The 18,687-nt window shown below is 40.3% G+C and overlaps 1 protein-coding gene across 1 annotated transcript in view; it reads left to right on the top strand.

Annotated features, from left to right (window-relative positions):
• Positions 1-17,925, top strand: part of lama4 (laminin, alpha 4) — a 28,273-nt gene extending 10,348 nt beyond the window's left edge. The window contains exons 11-40 of the mRNA XM_062411437.1: positions 195-306; positions 424-588; positions 1,919-2,112; positions 4,829-4,945; positions 5,378-5,526; positions 6,478-6,619; positions 6,712-6,805; positions 6,886-7,002; positions 7,218-7,403; positions 7,580-7,719; positions 7,975-8,139; positions 9,293-9,438; positions 9,780-9,942; positions 10,043-10,176; positions 10,423-10,594; positions 10,790-10,921; positions 11,001-11,143; positions 11,786-11,915; positions 12,157-12,294; positions 12,489-12,622; positions 13,192-13,356; positions 13,635-13,788; positions 13,896-14,089; positions 14,178-14,367; positions 14,479-14,634; positions 15,266-15,425; positions 15,944-16,071; positions 16,159-16,252; positions 17,140-17,259; positions 17,335-17,925. Coding sequence (XP_062267421.1) covers positions 195-306; positions 424-588; positions 1,919-2,112; positions 4,829-4,945; positions 5,378-5,526; positions 6,478-6,619; positions 6,712-6,805; positions 6,886-7,002; positions 7,218-7,403; positions 7,580-7,719; positions 7,975-8,139; positions 9,293-9,438; positions 9,780-9,942; positions 10,043-10,176; positions 10,423-10,594; positions 10,790-10,921; positions 11,001-11,143; positions 11,786-11,915; positions 12,157-12,294; positions 12,489-12,622; positions 13,192-13,356; positions 13,635-13,788; positions 13,896-14,089; positions 14,178-14,367; positions 14,479-14,634; positions 15,266-15,425; positions 15,944-16,071; positions 16,159-16,252; positions 17,140-17,259; positions 17,335-17,480 — 4,380 coding nt within the window. The 3' untranslated portion in view covers positions 17,481-17,925. The remainder of the gene's footprint in view (positions 1-194; positions 307-423; positions 589-1,918; positions 2,113-4,828; positions 4,946-5,377; positions 5,527-6,477; positions 6,620-6,711; positions 6,806-6,885; positions 7,003-7,217; positions 7,404-7,579; positions 7,720-7,974; positions 8,140-9,292; positions 9,439-9,779; positions 9,943-10,042; positions 10,177-10,422; positions 10,595-10,789; positions 10,922-11,000; positions 11,144-11,785; positions 11,916-12,156; positions 12,295-12,488; positions 12,623-13,191; positions 13,357-13,634; positions 13,789-13,895; positions 14,090-14,177; positions 14,368-14,478; positions 14,635-15,265; positions 15,426-15,943; positions 16,072-16,158; positions 16,253-17,139; positions 17,260-17,334) is intronic.
• The last annotated feature ends 762 nt before the right edge of the window (positions 17,926-18,687 follow it).

The raw sequence follows: 18,687 nt of genomic DNA, 5'->3' as shown, positions 1-18,687 counted from the left end.
GTTGCTATACTTTATACAGACTATTAATAAATTATAGTAGGTGGATTTTGTTTACAATATATAAAGTAGAGTTATATCTGACTTAATTTACAAGACACTCAGGAGTCATAGTGCTGTCTTTAAAAGCCACTGATTTAGCCACTGATTAAAGCTACCAGCGGGCATTGATTAGTATGTGTTGTTTTGTTTTTCAGGAGCGTGTGGTGACGACTTTGTGGAAGAGGCTTGATAATGAAACGCTAGAGACCCTAACCCTGGCTGACCAGCTCAGTACAAACCTCACTGACCTCAACATTCGCATTGAAGGTACCTACATTTTGGCTGACTCACACTTTTGACTACCTAATGCACAAAATGGGTGCAAGTTGCACGCTGTAATTACTGTGTCCGTGTATGTTAATGGTTTTGCGTGTGTGTGTGCAGAGATGATCCAAGACTGGGAGCATTACAGTGTTCAGCAGGATGTGGACCCAGAGGTGGTCAGACGCAACACAGACAAGGCCCAGGTAATGTTGACCAGGATGAGGAAACTGGACCTGTCCCCACGAGAGCCTGTTGCCACCGACGAGTCGACTGAGGCCCATGACTGTGAGTACAGACAAGAAACATGAGAGGAGAAGAGAGAAAGAAGAAACATACACATACAGTATACAACATTACATGTTCTTACCCTTAATGATATTGCATGGCACTCCTGACATTGAATGCAACTAATTCACTTTTGACCATTGTATGGAAATTGAAGGTTAGGCAACAGTTAGAAGAACTGTAACCTCATGTTAAAAGTCCCCACATGTTCAGTAACTGTGTGCTGAACAGCAATTGGTGACTTTCAACCAATAATCAAATTGATCAATGAATCCAAAAGAATTATGGTAAATGACATGATAACAGTATACAAGAATTGTTATAAAGTAAGAAAACTGATGTTTTTTTAACATAAACATCTTTGGTGATGTTAGTAATTCTCCTCAGGGTGTTGATTAGAGAAATGTGTGTTATCTTTAAGCCCCAAAAAAGAATACATTTCTGACCAGCTACTGTGTTTTTCTTTAGTTTTAATATTAACAAATTCCAAAAACATCCAAGCATAATATACATTTTTCAGCAGAAGAGACCAACTGAGCCTTAACAGACCACTATGAACACCAACAATACTAAGTGAACGATTGCAGCTTTGTAGATTGTGCTAAATGCTACCATCAGAATGCAAACATTCTTAGAATAAAAATGTTAACATACTGATGTTCAGCATGAATTGTCCATTGTGGAAATGCTTAGTCGGCAAGCCATCATCTTGTAAGTTGTAAGTTTTTAAATCCATCGTTCTTGCTGCAGTTTTACTTCGTTGTCAGTCCAGGAATATCCATCACTCTTCTTCTGCAGGGTAGACAAAGCACTTCCTGTTTAAAACGCTATGCATATGATCAGTCAGAGTGAACAATCATGTGATACTTGTTTTCAAGTGTGTTAGCATGGACAGATATAATTTCATGTCGGAACGGAGAACATTATGTTTTAATATGTAAATGAAATGTTGGCTTTATGTTAGTGCTTTAGAATGCACTTGCTTTTAAGAACTATAAAAAAATATAAAAGATGTTTATTGGACCATTATTATTATTATTAATAAACCAAAGTTCTGACACACTGAGCTTCATCTGATGTACAACAGGCATTGCCTCACCTCCAATCCATGAAAGCCTGCTAAAAAATGTATTGCAATCAATGCAATACTTCTATTCTTCAATGCACACCTAGAGAGGGACCAGACATATTTAAATTACAAGCTCATCTCGATTTTCCTTCAGCAACAGTATAACAGGGCTGCCCATTGTGGCCTGAGATCCTATAGTAGCAAGTCACTCAAGTGTTAGACAAGTGACAATAGGTAATGTGTATCTGATTGTGTTGTCAGTGCTGAGGCGTATCCGTCAGTTGGAGAAGAAGCTGATGATCACAGAAGGCCGACTCTCCCCTGTCAGGGAGATCCTGTCCCGCTTCTCCACCAAGCTATTGGACGCTCAGACCTCTCTCCAGAAGGCAGCCGGCAACGTGCAGGACACGGAGGACATGAACAAAGCCAACGTCCTCAAATTCCAGAGGAGCGAGGTGAGCGTTCCCCTCGCATTCTGTTTGTCACTATAAATTAATTTGGAAGGAGAGGACCTTAGTCTGGTGCTAAATGCTGTGTGAGGGAGATCTGGCTGTAGTTTGCCAGGCAAGTCAGAGGAGCATATTCTATATGGTTCAGAACGGAAACACTAAACCATCTGTGGGAGTTACATTAGGAGGAGGCCCACAGTGGGGGATGAGAAATGCTGCAGTGCAATTTTTTTTCCCATGACAATATCCAGAGCTTGCACATGAACTTCAAGGCAGTAATATTCATCTGAAACGCAATCAGTTTCTCTTCTGCCAACTTTTGGAGAGTAACTCAAAACGTAGTCATGCATTTAAACCGCCCAGCAAAGAGTTTACTGTATATATGGTTGACAGGGGGATAGAGATGCGTATATGCAGATTTTTGTGATATTTACATACAACTTGGTAGGAAGATTTCCCTTATTGCTTAATTCATCCAGAGATACATACTGTTTTAAAGTTTAACTTTATCCCTAAATTCTGGTTGAAGTGCCTCTCACTGGAAATCCAATAAATGCCTTTTGAAAACCATGCTGGGAGCCATATTTGTTTGTTCATCAATAGCATCATATCCCCTTTGTGCATATATCAGAAGCCAGAAGCATCAAAACTGACTTTTCATCCAAACCAAACCAGAGGTAAAAGAGATGGAATATTGGACCGACATGTTATTGCTGATGAAATTTGACCAAAATTACTACAAATTATGTAAAACCTTCATATAAATATGGATTAATATCAATCTATGGATTAATAAATAAGTAGCAAATCTAATTTGAAGCTCATAGTGAACTGCAGTATCTGAGAGTTCAAGTAAGTTTATGTTCACAGTGCAGTGGGATGTAGAAATCATTGTCTGCCTTCTGGACAGGGAACATAATAAAACATCTAGACAGCTTGCAGCTGCCTTGCACAGTGTTTGGCAGTGATGTAAGTATACAGGGGTTTAAATAAAAAAATTACAAGAACAATAGTATCAGTTGTTTAGTTTATATGGTGTATTGAGATGTCATCATCATGGATTTGTTGAATTTCAACTGTGTAAAATCAAGTGGTTGGAATTTGGATCCAGGAAGTTGTAACCATGCCCTAGTTGACATTGTGGGTCTGCTGCACTGAACAGCCACAGCTGTGTCTGTGTGTGTGTGTGTGTGTGTGTGTGTGTGTGTGTGTGTGTGTGTGTGTGTGTGTGTGTGTGTGTGTGTGTGTGTGTGTGTGTGTGTGTGTGTGTGTGTGTGTGCGCGTGTGTGTGTGTGTTCACATGTTATCAGTAATGGGGATCTCCATGATCAGGTCTCCCATTCAATGCCATGAATGCTGCACTAACAAAACCCAGAGCGTCTCCTAATCTGGGGCTCTTCAGCACAAACTGGTTGACACCAGTTGCAGCCCCAGTTTGCTCACTGCTGAGTTACCTAAGCCAATCACACCATCTCAGCATTGTGCCATATTTAGTCATGCGGTGTGGGTAGTGTCAACTTCAATCGCAAACATCCAAATACCACAAATGTTAATCCACTTCCTGTACAGTATGTGAATTGATCATTGTGTTTTGTGTGATTTGAACTTTAAGATGTTAAGCATCACAAAGAACTGACACAGTGAACTGGGACACAAAGGATAACTAAGCACAGGTCCACTCTTTAGGACAGGTGCAGACAATTCTAACTGCAGGACAAAGACATGTTGGAAATCAGAATCAGCTAAGAATATGACTCTGGTGTAGTTGCATTCAGTTAACCTACAATTATGACCAGAGTACAATATTCCAGTGGTGAAGAATGCAAAGATGCTGATACAAATATGGATCGATAACATACAACAACAGACCAACCAAGTAAATGGCACACAAGGGAAGTGGCCTCAAAATAAAAAAGGAAATAAACTTGAGGAGTCAAACAACTGAAAGTCCAAACAAAGAATTCAAGAAGTCATCACTATTTAACAATATATTAAAACATATTAAAGTCTATATAGGATCAGATCTTAATATGTTCAATATCTGTTTTTGTCTCCTGGCATTGTGGCATTACTGGATTGTTGCCTGTGCAGAAAATAAGCAGGTGTGATGTTTAAACTTGAAGTCCAATATCTATTTGTTTAGTGGAGTCAAGAAGCCTTATTTGAGCATAGCACAAAATACATAACCATGAGTAAACTAGATCACACACCTTCTTCTTTGCACCACCATATTTCACATACATGAATTGAAAACAGATACATCCAGCTCATTATCTAGAGCCGCACCAATTGCACACAGTATTAGATATCACCTCTTGCGTGATTTCTGATATTCTGAGATCTCTCCTGAGACCCTTATCCAATCCACAGTTAACAGGTTCTCAAGTTTCAAAAAAATCTATTCTTCAGTTTTTGTGTAATCCTGCTAAAAGACACACAAACGGCCATGAATACACAACCTCTTTGGCGGAGGTAAAAATAATGTGGCTCATGTGATTCTGGTTCTATAGCTGTACTCTTTTAAAGATCACAAAGTAGATCCTGATCTCAAAGATTAAATGAGGCTGTATGTGTATGAATGACTACCCCGACTTAGGTTGTCACTATGACTCTGACATGCAACCAGCACTTTTCACAGAAATGGGTAGAAGGATGAAGGGTTCGAGCATATAACTACTGACACCACAAACTGTATTTAAGGATTATCTCCCTGTGCCACCAGGCGAAGCAGCTGCTGCTGACAGAGGACCACACTTCTGTCAATGACACACTGGAAGCAGCCAGAGTTACCATCGCTGACACGGAAAGGACTGTGGCTGAGGTGGATGCTATGGTGCAGGTGAGGCCTACATCACTGTGAGGACTGTGTTTACCTGAACCCATAAGGGTTAGGGTTATCTCAGGCCTTGCATTGGATTAATTAACTCCTGGGATTCAGCCTATGCCAGATTCTAAAGCTGGTCAATATGATTTGGAGGCAGTTTATGGATTGTCGTGATTGAATCAGCAGTGTCCTTCAGCAGTTCTCTGTTGGAAATTACAAGCATCCAGCAGTAACTATGTAAACTTTAAGTGTGTGTGTGTGTGTGTGTGTGTGTGTGTGTGTGTGTGTGTGTGTGTGTGTGTGTGTGTGTGTGTGTGTGTGTGTGTGTTTTCATGAGTTTAGGTAATCACAAAATAAATGATGATACTTGTGAGAACAACGCCTGTGCAGAGATGACTGATTACTGTCGCAAGTCAGTTAAATGCGTGTGTTCATTTGTCTGTACAGAATGTGACTGAGTACCATGCAGCGATCGATGGCGCCAGCCAAATGCTGAAAGAGAAGACGCAGAATCTCTCTCTGGCTGACAGAGATCTGGTTCAGAGGGCAGACGATCAAGCCAAGAAGCTGGAGGAACAGGCCAATGAACTGGAGGAGTAAGACATACTTTCATACACATTATCAAGCACATGCACATCAGCAAAATGTTCATCCTGTTTTCATCACTGAGCATTTAGCCGACTGATTCCTAGTTAAGATCTAATGAAATGAAGAATGAAATATTGTGTACTTTAACTTCTGGAAATGGATCAGGTGCCCACTTTAGTTTATAAAAAATAGTAGCCAAACAGGAGAATCAGAGTATTTGAAGGGAGCAGCAGCACATTAATAAACCTGTGGTGCACTAGTGTGTATTTCTGCAGATGGCATATGTAAGAATATATGTAAGATTCAAAATAAACTTCACTAACAAAGCTCTATGACATACAGAAGAAAGATGTCAAGCTTTGGTTTCACAAAGCACAGTATTTGTTAGTAGGACACATTGCGTGTTATTTTTTTGCAACAATAAAGACAAAATAAATAATGCAATTGCAATCCATATTGTGAAATAGCAGTTTAGTTTTGAGCCAGTGAGCCAACAACAACAATACTAAACAGAAGTAGCTTCATGGAAATTGCAATCATTAATTTTGTTATTATCAATTCGGCTTATGGTTCTGTTAGAGGTCAAATGTCTACAAAATGTCTACAAAATGTCTACAAAATGACATAACGTCATCAGTTTGTAATGCATAATGAGCAAGTAAACATATTACATACTCCCACATGCAGAGGTCACAGGGCAACATTAGCAGTCAAGTATTTGCCGCTGGAAACCAGGTTAATAGGAGTATTGAGCAAAGACGAAAAAACACTCAAATCGTCACAGTTGGAATGATGATTATCTGTGGGGCTGTTACTACGAGCAGCCCACTTAAAGGAAGACATTTGATTCATTGTAATAATTTTCTCAGATTCAATTAATGCATGTTTTATGTGATGTCCTGGTGCAATGTAGACTCATGGAATAAGATGGTAAATGATTACCCCCCTATCTCATCCAGGGATCTGAGAGCGAGCGATGCCAACGGCTTTGTACAGAGAGCCATAAGTGCTGCCAACGTCTACAACAACATTGTGAAATACATTGACGATGCAAATATCACCTCACTCACCACCTTCAACTTATCACAAAGAGCTGAAGACGTAGGTTAAATTGCAGAGCAATGCAACATCAATCTGCTATAATTTAAAACTGATACAATACAAGGTTTCACCTTGTGTGTTCTGTGTTTAAGGTTGTCGCAGGGATCAACACTCAGCTCGGACTCCTTGTAACACAGAGCGACAATGTTTTCAAGGAATCTGTGTCATTACACTCAGAACAATCTGGTATGGTATGCTTTATTTACAGATATAATTATAGTCGAAGTCCCAATTGGATGTCATTTACAATTTGTTTTCTTTGACAGAGGTTGAAACTGAGGTGATTGACAAGCTAAAATACATTGAGGAGACCAAAGAGACCATGGATAAGAACGCCAAGAAGCTTGCAGACATAGTGCAAGATATCGGTGGAATTCAGAGAGGTAAAAATATTACCTTGGTTGTTTTAAAGTTAATTGTATTAACTGTGTGTCCTGTTTTAAAAAGTAGCTTGCCAGTGGGAGAAAGTAACCAGCTGACACAGTCTGAGTTCTGCACAGTTGAATGATAACCCACTTTTCATCATCAACTACATGTCGAAAACCCTGTAATACTATTTCAGAATGTACGCTCTTTCATCCTCTGCATCCATTTCCAGACGGAACACCACAGCGGCTGGAGTTCACCCTAGAGGTGGCCGAGGGGTCACTCAACCACTCAGCAGAGGTCCTTCAAACCATCACGCCCATAAGCAGCAAGGTTGAGGAATGGGCCAAAAACATGAGAAACAATGAATACTCTGCATCTGCTTATGAAGAGGCCGTTTCCTCTGCTGGAGAAACAGGTATCAGACTCAGGCCAACACACATGTATCTTGAATGCTGCAATGATTATCAGCAGGCAATTAGTATTAAACCATTCATCATGTCAACCCTGCTAACCATTCAATCTACTGCACTGATGGTCTCTTAGTATTAGCATCATTCCTAAGACCTCTCTTTCTGTTGAACTGTTTTGCAGTGGAGACCCTGAACGTGCTCGTTCCCGAGCTGCTGAACAAACTGAGGGTGGTTGAGGAGAAGAAGCCTGTCAACAACGTGACCACCAATATCATGAGGATCAGAGAGCTCATAGCCCAGGCCAGGAGCGTGGCCAAGAAAGTCAGTTGACTGTAAACATGGTTAAAGTGCAGTAGAACTAGGAGACACATGCTTAATTTTACTGTTCACCTCATGTTGATATCTGTTTTCTTTTTTTCCTAAACAATCATCAACCCCATTAAAATACAGGCCTGTTAATCATAGCAAGATGCTAACAGCGATGCAATTCACTCAATTTCAATGACGAAACAACGTCTCACCCAGTATTGAGCTCACCGTAAGTTACTGGTCTCTGTGGTTTGATTTCAATCCCAGGTCCAAGTGTCCATGAAGTTCAACGGCCAGTCCTCGGTGGAGGTCCACCCTCCCAGTAATGTGGAAGAACTGAAGACAGTGACAACAATCAGCTTGTTCATGAGAGTGGACCCTGACAAGGATCCCATTGAGGACCGTTTCATCCTTTACCTGGGAGACAGACATGTGAGGATAGAATTAGTTGTTCCTTAGTGAATTAACAATGCTTAACAGGAAGAATGCTAAGCAACAGCAAGTAAACTGCATGTACTTGATGTTATTTTGCCAACTGCTTAACTACCAACTGCTTAATGTAGTGGCTGGGTATGTGACCCACAGCCGTTGCTAAGACTTTACAGGCCTGCACACAGTGGCTGAGGTCAATGATGAGATGCAGGGAGCAGCTTGTGGATATGAATAGTTTGTTGTGTTCGTGGGAGCAGGAATAACAGCCTTTGAAAATGCACAGTTGCCCCATTCAAAAGGTCTCCAAGAGACGCCTGTGACAATGCTGCATGTGAGTAGCTTCAAAGTTAGAGTTCATTTACATAAATACCGTTAGCCCGCCCACCGGGGGGGGCACAGAAAGAGAGCAGCTACACAATGTGAGGCCTCTGTGTTATGCACCATTTTACCTTGGCGATGTTACTGCCACTGAACTGTACTACATGCAATGGTGTTGGTCTACAGCTTTTCTGAGTTGACTGCATTTCGGGGAAGACCAAGGTTAACCTGGAGAAAAAGCAGTGGTGATAAGTTATAGGGGGAGGGGGGCAGGGCTTCATAGAGCTGCTGTGCAATGCAAAGCCTGCAGCAAAAATGTTGCCTCATTGTGTTGTCTAAATGACTCTGGCAACTCTCATACCGTTTGCATTTTTCAGAGGGATGTTTTGGGTCTTACACCCCGTCACAGTTACTCTGTGCCGACACTTTAAAACAGCAAGCAGGGGAAGCAATACAAGTTATTACTTCTTCCACATCCAGTTAGTTGTCTCTGGTTCTCAAACCTCTTGTTATGAGAAACAGAGTTTACGCGTCCTCATCACTTGCCGGCTGCTGAATCTGTATGTCTATATGTTTTTAGAAGGAAATTAACCAAATAAAAATGTAATACAACTTATATTGCATGCTCACAGGCACTTTTGGTCTACTGGGAGTATTGTACGACTAAATTATTATTGTTATATGATTAAATTATGTTAAACATGTTTATACAGGCTTTTTTGTCTCAGGATATAAGATGAGGTGTGTCATAATAACCAGCCACCACTGTTGTAAACTAAAAAAAGGCCATGTTGGGAAAACTCACTCTGTTGTTTTCTGGTGATTATTCCCTCAGGGTAAGAAAGACTACATGGGTCTGGCTATCAAGAACGACAACCTGGTGTACGTGTACAACCTCGGGGGTGAAGATGTTGAGATCCCGCTGAGTTCAAAGCCTGTCAGCCAATGGCCTGCAGTCTTCAACTACATCAAAGTAGAGAGGTATTGTAAATGGGCAATTGAAACATCCACTATGTGCAGTAAGCACTTGTACAAACAGATCTATTGGCCCTTACAAATGATTTTACTTACATGTCAGATTCCCTTGTTTAATCTGAGTGAAGCTGAAATTTAAAACTGTTACTGCAAACCAACAAATGTATAATTAAGATAAACTACTTTTAGAAACCCTGTGATTTACTGGCCACTAGTAGCACTGTAATGTTTTTTTAAGCAATAACTTTTAAGTGTTCAACAAATTAATTTTGGTTGACAAATGTGTGTGTCTCTTAGTGTTAAAATTACTTTTGTTACCTTTGCATCTTTGTGATTTCTGCCTGAAGACTAGGCAGACATGGAAAAGTCTTTCTGACCGTCCCCAGTCAGAGCTCCACAGACGAGCAGAAGTTCATCCAGAAAGGCGAAGCTCCAGGCACAGACTCAATGTTCGACATTGAGCCCAAGGATATAGTGTTCTTTGTTGGTGGTGTCCCACCAGATGTCAAGGTAATATATTAAAAAAATGCCCTTAATACAAATAAATATTTATTTATCCATTAGGTTCTTTTTACATGTGACTGTGTTGTTGTAATTGTTTTCCACCTAGCTTCCTCCTCCTCTGAGTCTCGCTCCTTTTGTGGGCTGCATCGAGTTGGCCTCGCTCAACAATGATGTGATCAGTTTGTACAATTTCAAGAAGACTCAAAAAAAGGATGAGGTGACATCATCACCATGCCCCAGGTACACATCTGCATGTCTGGATTAAGTCCACATTCTCCATTCTCTCAAAAGACAATCCACAGAGCAGACTAAAGAATATCTGCCTGTGGCTCATGCTTGTCAATCCGTACAAATGATCACATTACAATCAGCAGGATAATTTGGCTACAGTTTGTTGTGCTTTTGAGATGTATTATTTCATTTGTGACTTTGGTATTGTTCTTTGGTGGATCACATTTCCATCACATTTCTCGTTTTTTCTCTTAGGTACAAGTTGGCATTCTCACAGAGTCGCATCGCCAGCTATCTATTTGATGGAACAGGCTACGCTCTGATCAACAATATTGAGAGGAGGGGCAAATTTGGTGTTGTTACGAGATTTGATATTGCAGTGCGAACAGTTGCAAACAATGGCGTCCTTTTCCTTATGGTCAATGAGGTAAGTCCAAAGACTGTAGTCCCCCTTTAAGACTCTGACATCTTGAAATGTGTTTTAAGACAGGGATTCGCCCTATACAGCAATTTGTGTGGTATTATATAACATTTCTTTCACGTACTATAATGGTTTGAGTAGAAACACGTTTAATTATACACTGCAATAAATTATTATGCATTTATTTTCTACTTTTTGCAGGACAAATACTTCCTTTTGGAAATGAAGAATGGCTTTCTGCGACTAATGTATGACTTCAGCTTCACCAATGGACCAAGGGTTTTGGAGGATAATTTACCAAAACTGCAAATAAATGACGCACGATACCATGAGGTACATTTTACATTTGTAATTTAGTTGGCTGAACATGCATGAGTTATGTTTTGCTGTAACTGTTGGTGTTTGTGCACAGTTGTCAGTAATCTACCATCAGTCAAAGAAGGTGATCTTGCTCGTGGACAAAAGCCATGTTAAATCGTTGGAGAATCCAAAAACCACACTGCCCTTCAAGGATATATACATCGGTGGGGCTCCATCAAGCATCCTCAAATCCAGGTGAGCAAAAATAAAATGGCATTAGAGAGAAACTGATTTTATTTCTGAAAGTCTGAAGATAATTCATGTTTCTACATCAGTCATTACTCTCCCTGTAGCTCTGTTTTGGTCTTCATTAACTCTAGTTATGCCTCCATCTACAGTTGTGAATAGAGTTTCAGTTTCTCCGTACTTCTTCGTACTGCACAGACTTCCTCCCTTTCTCTTGAACATAATATCTGAGAAATGGTCAGATTTGGCCCAAAGTTTGATTTTGTCTCAAGGATGAACTGATTACATTTTGGCAAAAAAGTGGACGTCTCAATGACCTCACAAAACAAGTTTTTTGTCATGACAAAGGTCCAATAGGACCTTAAAAGCTAAAAGGTGAACATCACTGTGACATCATAATGGTCTCCCAAAACACTTTCTCTCTATTGTTTATTATTTCATATACCTCACGTGCAGACATTTTTGCAATAACTCCTACAACTTTCCTGGTTGGTGGAGCCAAACAACCGCAAAGCAGTAACTACAGTTAAAGTCATAACTCAGGAACAGGCAGACATTGTCACTTTTATGTCCTGCATATTGACGTCTTGTTTTGAGCATCATAGAGATTCTCCACTTATTGGTGAACATACTGTGTGCATATCATCCCAGACCAGAGCTGTCGGCTGTAGTTGGCCTTAAAGGCTGTGTGAAAGGTTTCCAGTTCCAGAAAAAAGACTTCAACCTGCTCGAGGAGCCTGGAACCATTGGCATCAGCAGTGGCTGCCCAGAGGAGTCCTTTGTAAGTGCTCCTTCACATCTCCTTCTCACTTTGTCACTGATGATGCACTGTTTATGTCCCTCTTGAGTCAGTACCTCATAGATCGACACACATCTGCACCCACACTAGCTTTCACTGTCAGGGTGAGAGAAAATAGGTGCCCTACAGCTTTGTTTTGAGTTTGTCAAATCCTATCTTTAGGCTGCATGGTAAGTGAAAGCTTTTGGGTGATGAAAGTTACATGTGTTTTGTATCATGATAGATGTCTCATAAAGCCTATTTCACTGGAGAGAGCTACCTGGGATCCACAGGAAAGATTTCACCCTGTGACAGCTTTGAGGGAGGACTCAACTTCAGAACACTTCAGCCCAGCGGACTCCTGTTCTACCACAGTGAAGGGGTACACACAAGTCCATGTTTGTATTGTGAATCTGTTAGTTGAGGACAATTTCATTTTTGGATGGTTTCTATTGGTCTAAGAATGCTGTGATGGAGAACAGGACTTTTTCTTTTTAAGACCTTCTTGTGCTGCTGAATGACAAATATGTTCCATAGTATCTAAATTATGACTACTTTTATTTTCTCCTTCTACAGTCTGATGAGTTCAGCATCTCCCTGGAGAACGGAGCAGTGGTGATGAACACCAGAGGCACAAGAGTAAAATCCCACAAGAAACAATACAGTGACGGAAGGACACACTTCTTAGTGGCCTCAGTGAACAATCAGAAGTAAGTGTTTGACTGAGCAGCTGCAGAATCCATCAGCAGTTGTTCAGCCCCCATTTGCATCGTATTTCCACATTACTATATGAAGTTAAGTCATCAGACTTTTATTCATTTTCCAGTACTATTGGTTTATTTTTCTTGTGTTGTCCCGTCAATGTTTCATTTATATTATTGTTTATGTCATTTTTGTGGCATGGCAATTCTCATATTAATCGAATTGCTGGATTGCTTAACTACAGGGTATTTTAATGACAAGCTTTCACGTGATCATAGACACTTTCAGATCTTGTTAATCAGGTACATTGCTTCTAGTTTCATTCCAACCCTACCAGTGTGTAGGTTAGATCACAATTACATTAACAATGGATGTGGTGCAACCCATGAGTATTGTGTAACCATACAATAATGTAATAACGGTTACTGACTCCTCAGTTGTCAGAATGTCAACATGTTGATGGGTAGCTGTGATCCCTTTGCAAGGTCTCTAGCCTTGGTGTGTAGACTAAAGCAAGCCATTAGAAAATTTGGATCAGAACCGATAATTGGTTGACTGGTATAACTGTGAACTTTAGGTATTCTCTGTTGGTGGATGACAAAGACAAGCAGGAGAAGAACCGTCCATCATCAGCCACAAGACCCTCATCAGGCTCTGCTGTAAAGACCTTCTACTACGGAGGGTCTCCAAGCAGCAGCTTCAAGAACTTCACAGGCTGCATCAGTTATGCCTACATCAACAGGTAAATCACTACAGCTGAGAGTATGATTGGAAGGAACATATTTATTCTTCTCTTTATAATAGGCAAACTGCCCCCTTCATATCCCTCCAGTCTGTAACAGGGAATATTTAAATCTAGTCGCTGCTTATGTTCTGAGGATGTCACTCTCAAATAAAATAGGTTAAGGCGAACATGGTCTGATTCAATGAAGACATGATAGCATACTGAGAATATCTATAACTTGTACATTGCACTCTTGTACTCATGCACTCACACTCCTTCTGTCTGTGTTTCTGTAGACAAGACCGGGACATTGAGCCAGAGGACTTCCAGCGGTACACAGAGAAGGTGCAGACCTCCCTGCAGGACTGTCCAGTCCAGCGCCCCCCTGCTGCTCTGCTGTCAAGGCAGAGGGAAAACATCTCCAGGGCAATACATGGCCAGTCGCAGAAGGTATAAATGAAAGATTGCCTTCCATTAAGATTTGCTTTTTGAGGATGTATGCTTTTCGTTTGGTTGTAAATATTTGCGCCATGCTGACATTTAGTAAACTCTTAAAGGTTACCAGGGATAAGTCCAGCCTCCCTCTAGGCCTGATGGAACTGAAGAGTGATGACCAGGAGCCATCTGAGCTGAAAATTGAGCCCTGCTACCTCCCCTCAAGTCCCAGAGCGTCTCACCAAGCCTTCCACTACGGTGGCATCGCCAACAGCAGACAGCACTTCACAGATCTCCCAGACTCCTTTTCAGAGAGGTACATGTAGCAGACCTATAAGACTAAGAGTCTTTCAAGGATATCTGTATGTCTACACGCATGACTAAATGCACCTTTCACCTACCAGGTCCCACTTCTCCTTGTCCCTGAAGACTTACTCATCCTTTGGGCTCATCTTTTATGTATCTGATGTCCAAGAGGACAATTTCATGGCTCTCTTCTTGGCCCAAGGGAAGCTGGTATATACCTTCAATGCAGCAGTGCAGAGAGTCAAAATCAAGAGTGAGGAGAAATACAATGATGGTGCATGGCACAATGTAAGTGTATGAAGGTATTCCATGACAGTAATGAATCTGTGGTTGTGCAAGTGCTTGTTTAGTTATGTGGCAAGATAAGCAGTGACGACCTTCTCTTTTCTCCCACTGAAGGTTATTTTTATCCGTGATGGGAGTGTGGGGCGTTTAATAATTGATGGGCTCACAGTCCTGGAGGACAGAGTACAGGAAAGCAACATCTCCTGGCATGTCAACAGTCCCCTCTATTTCGGAGGAGTTCCTCCTGGGAGAGCTTTGAAGAATGTTCAGGTATGGGTAAAAGCTGATTGGGTTTAAAGTTTTAAAATTTAAAACAGACGCAGCAGGGATCACTTGAATCACATGAACATTATATCAAATATCTGTTATTAAGAGCCCCTTTGGCATCTGCTGGAAAACACACAATATAGTAACTCCGCTTTTCAAACTGACATGAGGAAATCACCACTGCTACACTTTCCCCTAGAATTACCATCCTGATTTTTAAAGATGGATGAAGACGTTTTTCTTTCAACTGACAGATTAACACTGAATAAAAAAAAACAGCAGATCTCTTTAACATGACAAGGTAGGGTGTTAACCTTGGCGATGATATGTGCTCTCTAGTTACGACAACAAAAGGGGTTATGTTTTCATTACAGTTTATCTGTTTGTTTGTTTGTTAGAATGATTAAGCAAAAACTACTAAACTATTTCCATTAATCTCATGGAAGGGCAACCCATTACATTTTTAGTGGGTCCATATAAATTGACAAATCCAAGATTTTTATTTAACATGGCAATAGGGAGTTAGCTTTCTGAGTACCCTGCTAGTTGCTTATGATCTCACTTTAATTTCTATACTGCCCTATATTCTCTTTGTTTCTACATATGATATAAGTTTCCTTGCACTTCTCTTTAGAGAAACTCTGCATACAGCTTCACCGGCTGTTTGAAGAACCTTCAGCTGGATGGAGGGTGGCGGCCCTCTGTGACAGAGACGTTTGGTGTCACTCCTTGCTTTGACGGACTCTCTGAGGCAGGAACATACTTCTCAGAGGAAGGAGGATACATTGTGCTAGGTCAGTGTCTAGTCGGTCAGTGTCTAGTCGGCTCAGTGTCTAGTCGGCCCAGGATTACCAAGCTCAGATTGGAGTTTGGTAATCCTCAAGCTCCAATCTGAAAGGAATTGAATACTACTCTCAAATCGTACATTTTCTAAGTGTCAGTTTGGTTGAGGATGGGGGGTGGCGAGGTAAAGCTGTGAGGAACTTAGGACTGGAGCTGTGGCTTTGGAATTTAAGTAAGTAATTTAACATAATAATATTGTTAATACTAATAATAATTACTTTTTAACATAAGTATCAATGTGCTTTACAAAAAAATATAATAAATATAATAAAAATATAAACCAAATATCAACATTACTAAGAGATAACGAAAGCAATAGACATCACATGATAAAAGCTATTTTATTAAGATATGTCTGCAGCATGCACGGCAGAGAAACATGGCGGATTAATCCAGTAAAAAGGTGGGTTCCAGAATGGATACAGTACCGTGAGCTCACTTCATCTTGTCCTGTCTGCTTCTCTCTCAGATGACTCTTTTAACCTGGGGATGAAGTTTGAGCTGGTGATGGAGGTGCGCCCCCGTGTTGCGTCTGCGGTGCTAATGCATTTGTTCACATCCGATGGCTTTATTACCATGTACACTCATCAAGGAGCCGTAAGTTATTTGCACAGTTATACAGAAAACTGCACACACAATGTATCGTTTTTCAAAGCATGGAAACAATTTTCATGTTTTTTACAGGTTGAGGTTCTTGTGAACGATGGAGCCCATGAGTTCTCCACAAAGGTGTCTCCAGAACAAGGTCTTTGTTCTGGCAACTGGCACAGAATTATAGGTGAGAATCTTCTTTTTGACCCTAAAAATAATAAATAATGAATCCTTATACTGAACTCTATAGCCTCTTTAAAGAGTGTTTAAGGGCACTTAGCTTTTCACTCTCACTTGCTTGTGCTTTTTGCTTAATAGATACTTTGTTGTGATTAATTTAATTATTCATGTGACTACCGGGTTCATACAACTAATTTATCAAATTAGTTTTGAAAATTGGAAGAGTAATAATGCAAATTAAATCATATCCAGTGTGGAATAATATAAATCCCTTCAAGTTCAAATTCTGTGGCTGATTCAGAATAATTCTATTCATCACATCAAGGCAACATTCGGTGAAGGGAGTCATTTGAAATATTTTCGTCTACAATAGAAAGTAATTTGACAGAAAGAATATAGAAGTACGTGTTTCCATTTGATGCCACCTTTATGCTGCTTTTTATTTTTCCATCTTCTCTTCTGCTTTTCAAAAGAAAACAATTGTACTTTTTGCTCTTTACTTTGCAGCCACAGTTGTACTGTGGTTGCAATTCCTCTTCATATAAGAGCAAGTCAGCGCTGGTCTGTAAATTGAATCCAGCATCTGCAGATGGACTCACAAATGTCTTATCACATACATGAGATCTGCAAATGAGCACAGAGACAAGCAAATGTGAGCATTTTATACCTGCTGGTTGAGTCAGGACTTTGGCTTGGTTGAATATTTTTACTGGGAGACATTGGTAACCCCAACCCTTTCTTGAGTAAAGTATCTGAAAAATGTGATCACCACTGGAAATAAACAAGATAGTCACAGCACTTTGGCTTCAATAGAGAAACAGCCAGTCTGTACCACAGATTAAAGATACTGAGGAGCTCTTTGACTAAGCTATTGCATCTTTTCTGTATATCCAGTGATCCGAGATGCCAATGTTGTCCAGCTGGATGTGGACTCAGAGATCAGCCATGTGGTGGGACCTCTGAATGGCAGCTCCACGGACATTACAAAGCCAGTGTTCATAGGTGGAGCTCCAGGTGAGTAAAGAGCATAACATCTTCTGATTTCTACTTTTTCATTTTAGTACCTGCTGACACTCTCTGTCATTTCAGATCTGTTCCTTCCAGAGAGCCTTCCCACCAGAAAGCCCTACATTGGCTGCATGAGGAACTTGACCATCAACAACCGCCCAGTGAGCTTGAGCAAAGCTGCCGTGGTCAGTGGAGCTGTCAGCGTGGGAACCTGCCCAGCAGCATAAAAGATAACATTGTCAATGCCATCAGTATCCCCAGTAGAGCAATGACCAAACACATTAAACAAGTCTCTTTCTGTTAAACATAACCATTAAGACAAGTACTGTCATTCTTTTCAGTCTGTCAGATTTTTTTCTTTGTGTATGTCTTGAATTTGTTTATACAGGGAATTGTCCCACTTATGACCAAATCCTCCAAATGTAATCATGGAAGAACAACATCCATAAATCGGTCATCTCTGTAGGATCAGGATCAGAACCTTCCTCAGTGATCCACTGTGTGTCCATGATTTTGACTTTTATTGTTTTTACAGTCTGAAAGACACATTTGATGATGTGACATTTTATGGTCGACGACCATACTTTATAATTGGCACATTTTTATACGAGCTAAAAACCTTCACATTTTTAAGTTTTATCTCTGATTGAATAAATAATGTGTAACATCCAAGCTTTGGCTTCTTCCCTGTTTATTTTTAAAGTATTAGAAGTCTGCTAGTTTGTGTTTGTTGTTTCTCATAAAATGAAAGCATGAAGTTTTGTCTGTGTGAGTTAGCAGCCTTCATTGAACACTTATATTATGTAGTTAAACATAGTAGTGAATAAGTATCCATGCTCATCCATTCATCGGTTTATAGCTATTGTATTAAAATCGTAATACAAACACTAGACATTCTTTTTTTAATGAGTATATTTCACTGCCTTTTCTTAATATGTTTGCAATACACATAGTTGTTTAAAACCTCTGACCAACCGTCAACCTCTTATTAAATGGATCTGAAAAATGCAATGTATGCAGACGCAAACAGTCACAAAACAATAAAGGGTTTTGAGTATCTTATACTGTATATAATGTATATATATCAATCAAATTTATTTGTATAGCCCATATTCACAAATTACAATTCATCTCATAGGGCTTTAACAGGGTGTGACATCCTCTGTCCTTAACCCTCAGCAAGAGTAAGGAAAAACTACAAAAAAACCCTTTTAACAGGGTAAAAATATGTAGAAACCTCAGAGAGAGCCACATGTGAGGGATCCCTCTCCCAGGACGGACAGAAGTGCAATAGATGCCACGTGCAGGAGAACATCATCAATAATCAAAGTCTCTAGCAGCATTGATGAAGCACAGTCCATGCTCAGCAACCATCTAGACCACGATCCACCATCCAGACCAGACGCCACTTCAGTCCTCAGTCACCGTCCACCG

This window comes from Platichthys flesus, chromosome 18 (assembly GCF_949316205.1).
Source record: "Platichthys flesus chromosome 18, fPlaFle2.1, whole genome shotgun sequence".
Classification (NCBI taxonomy): Eukaryota; Metazoa; Chordata; class Actinopteri; order Pleuronectiformes; family Pleuronectidae; genus Platichthys; species Platichthys flesus.
The sequence above is the reverse complement of the archived record's forward strand: the minus strand, read 5'-3'. Positions and strand labels throughout refer to the sequence as shown.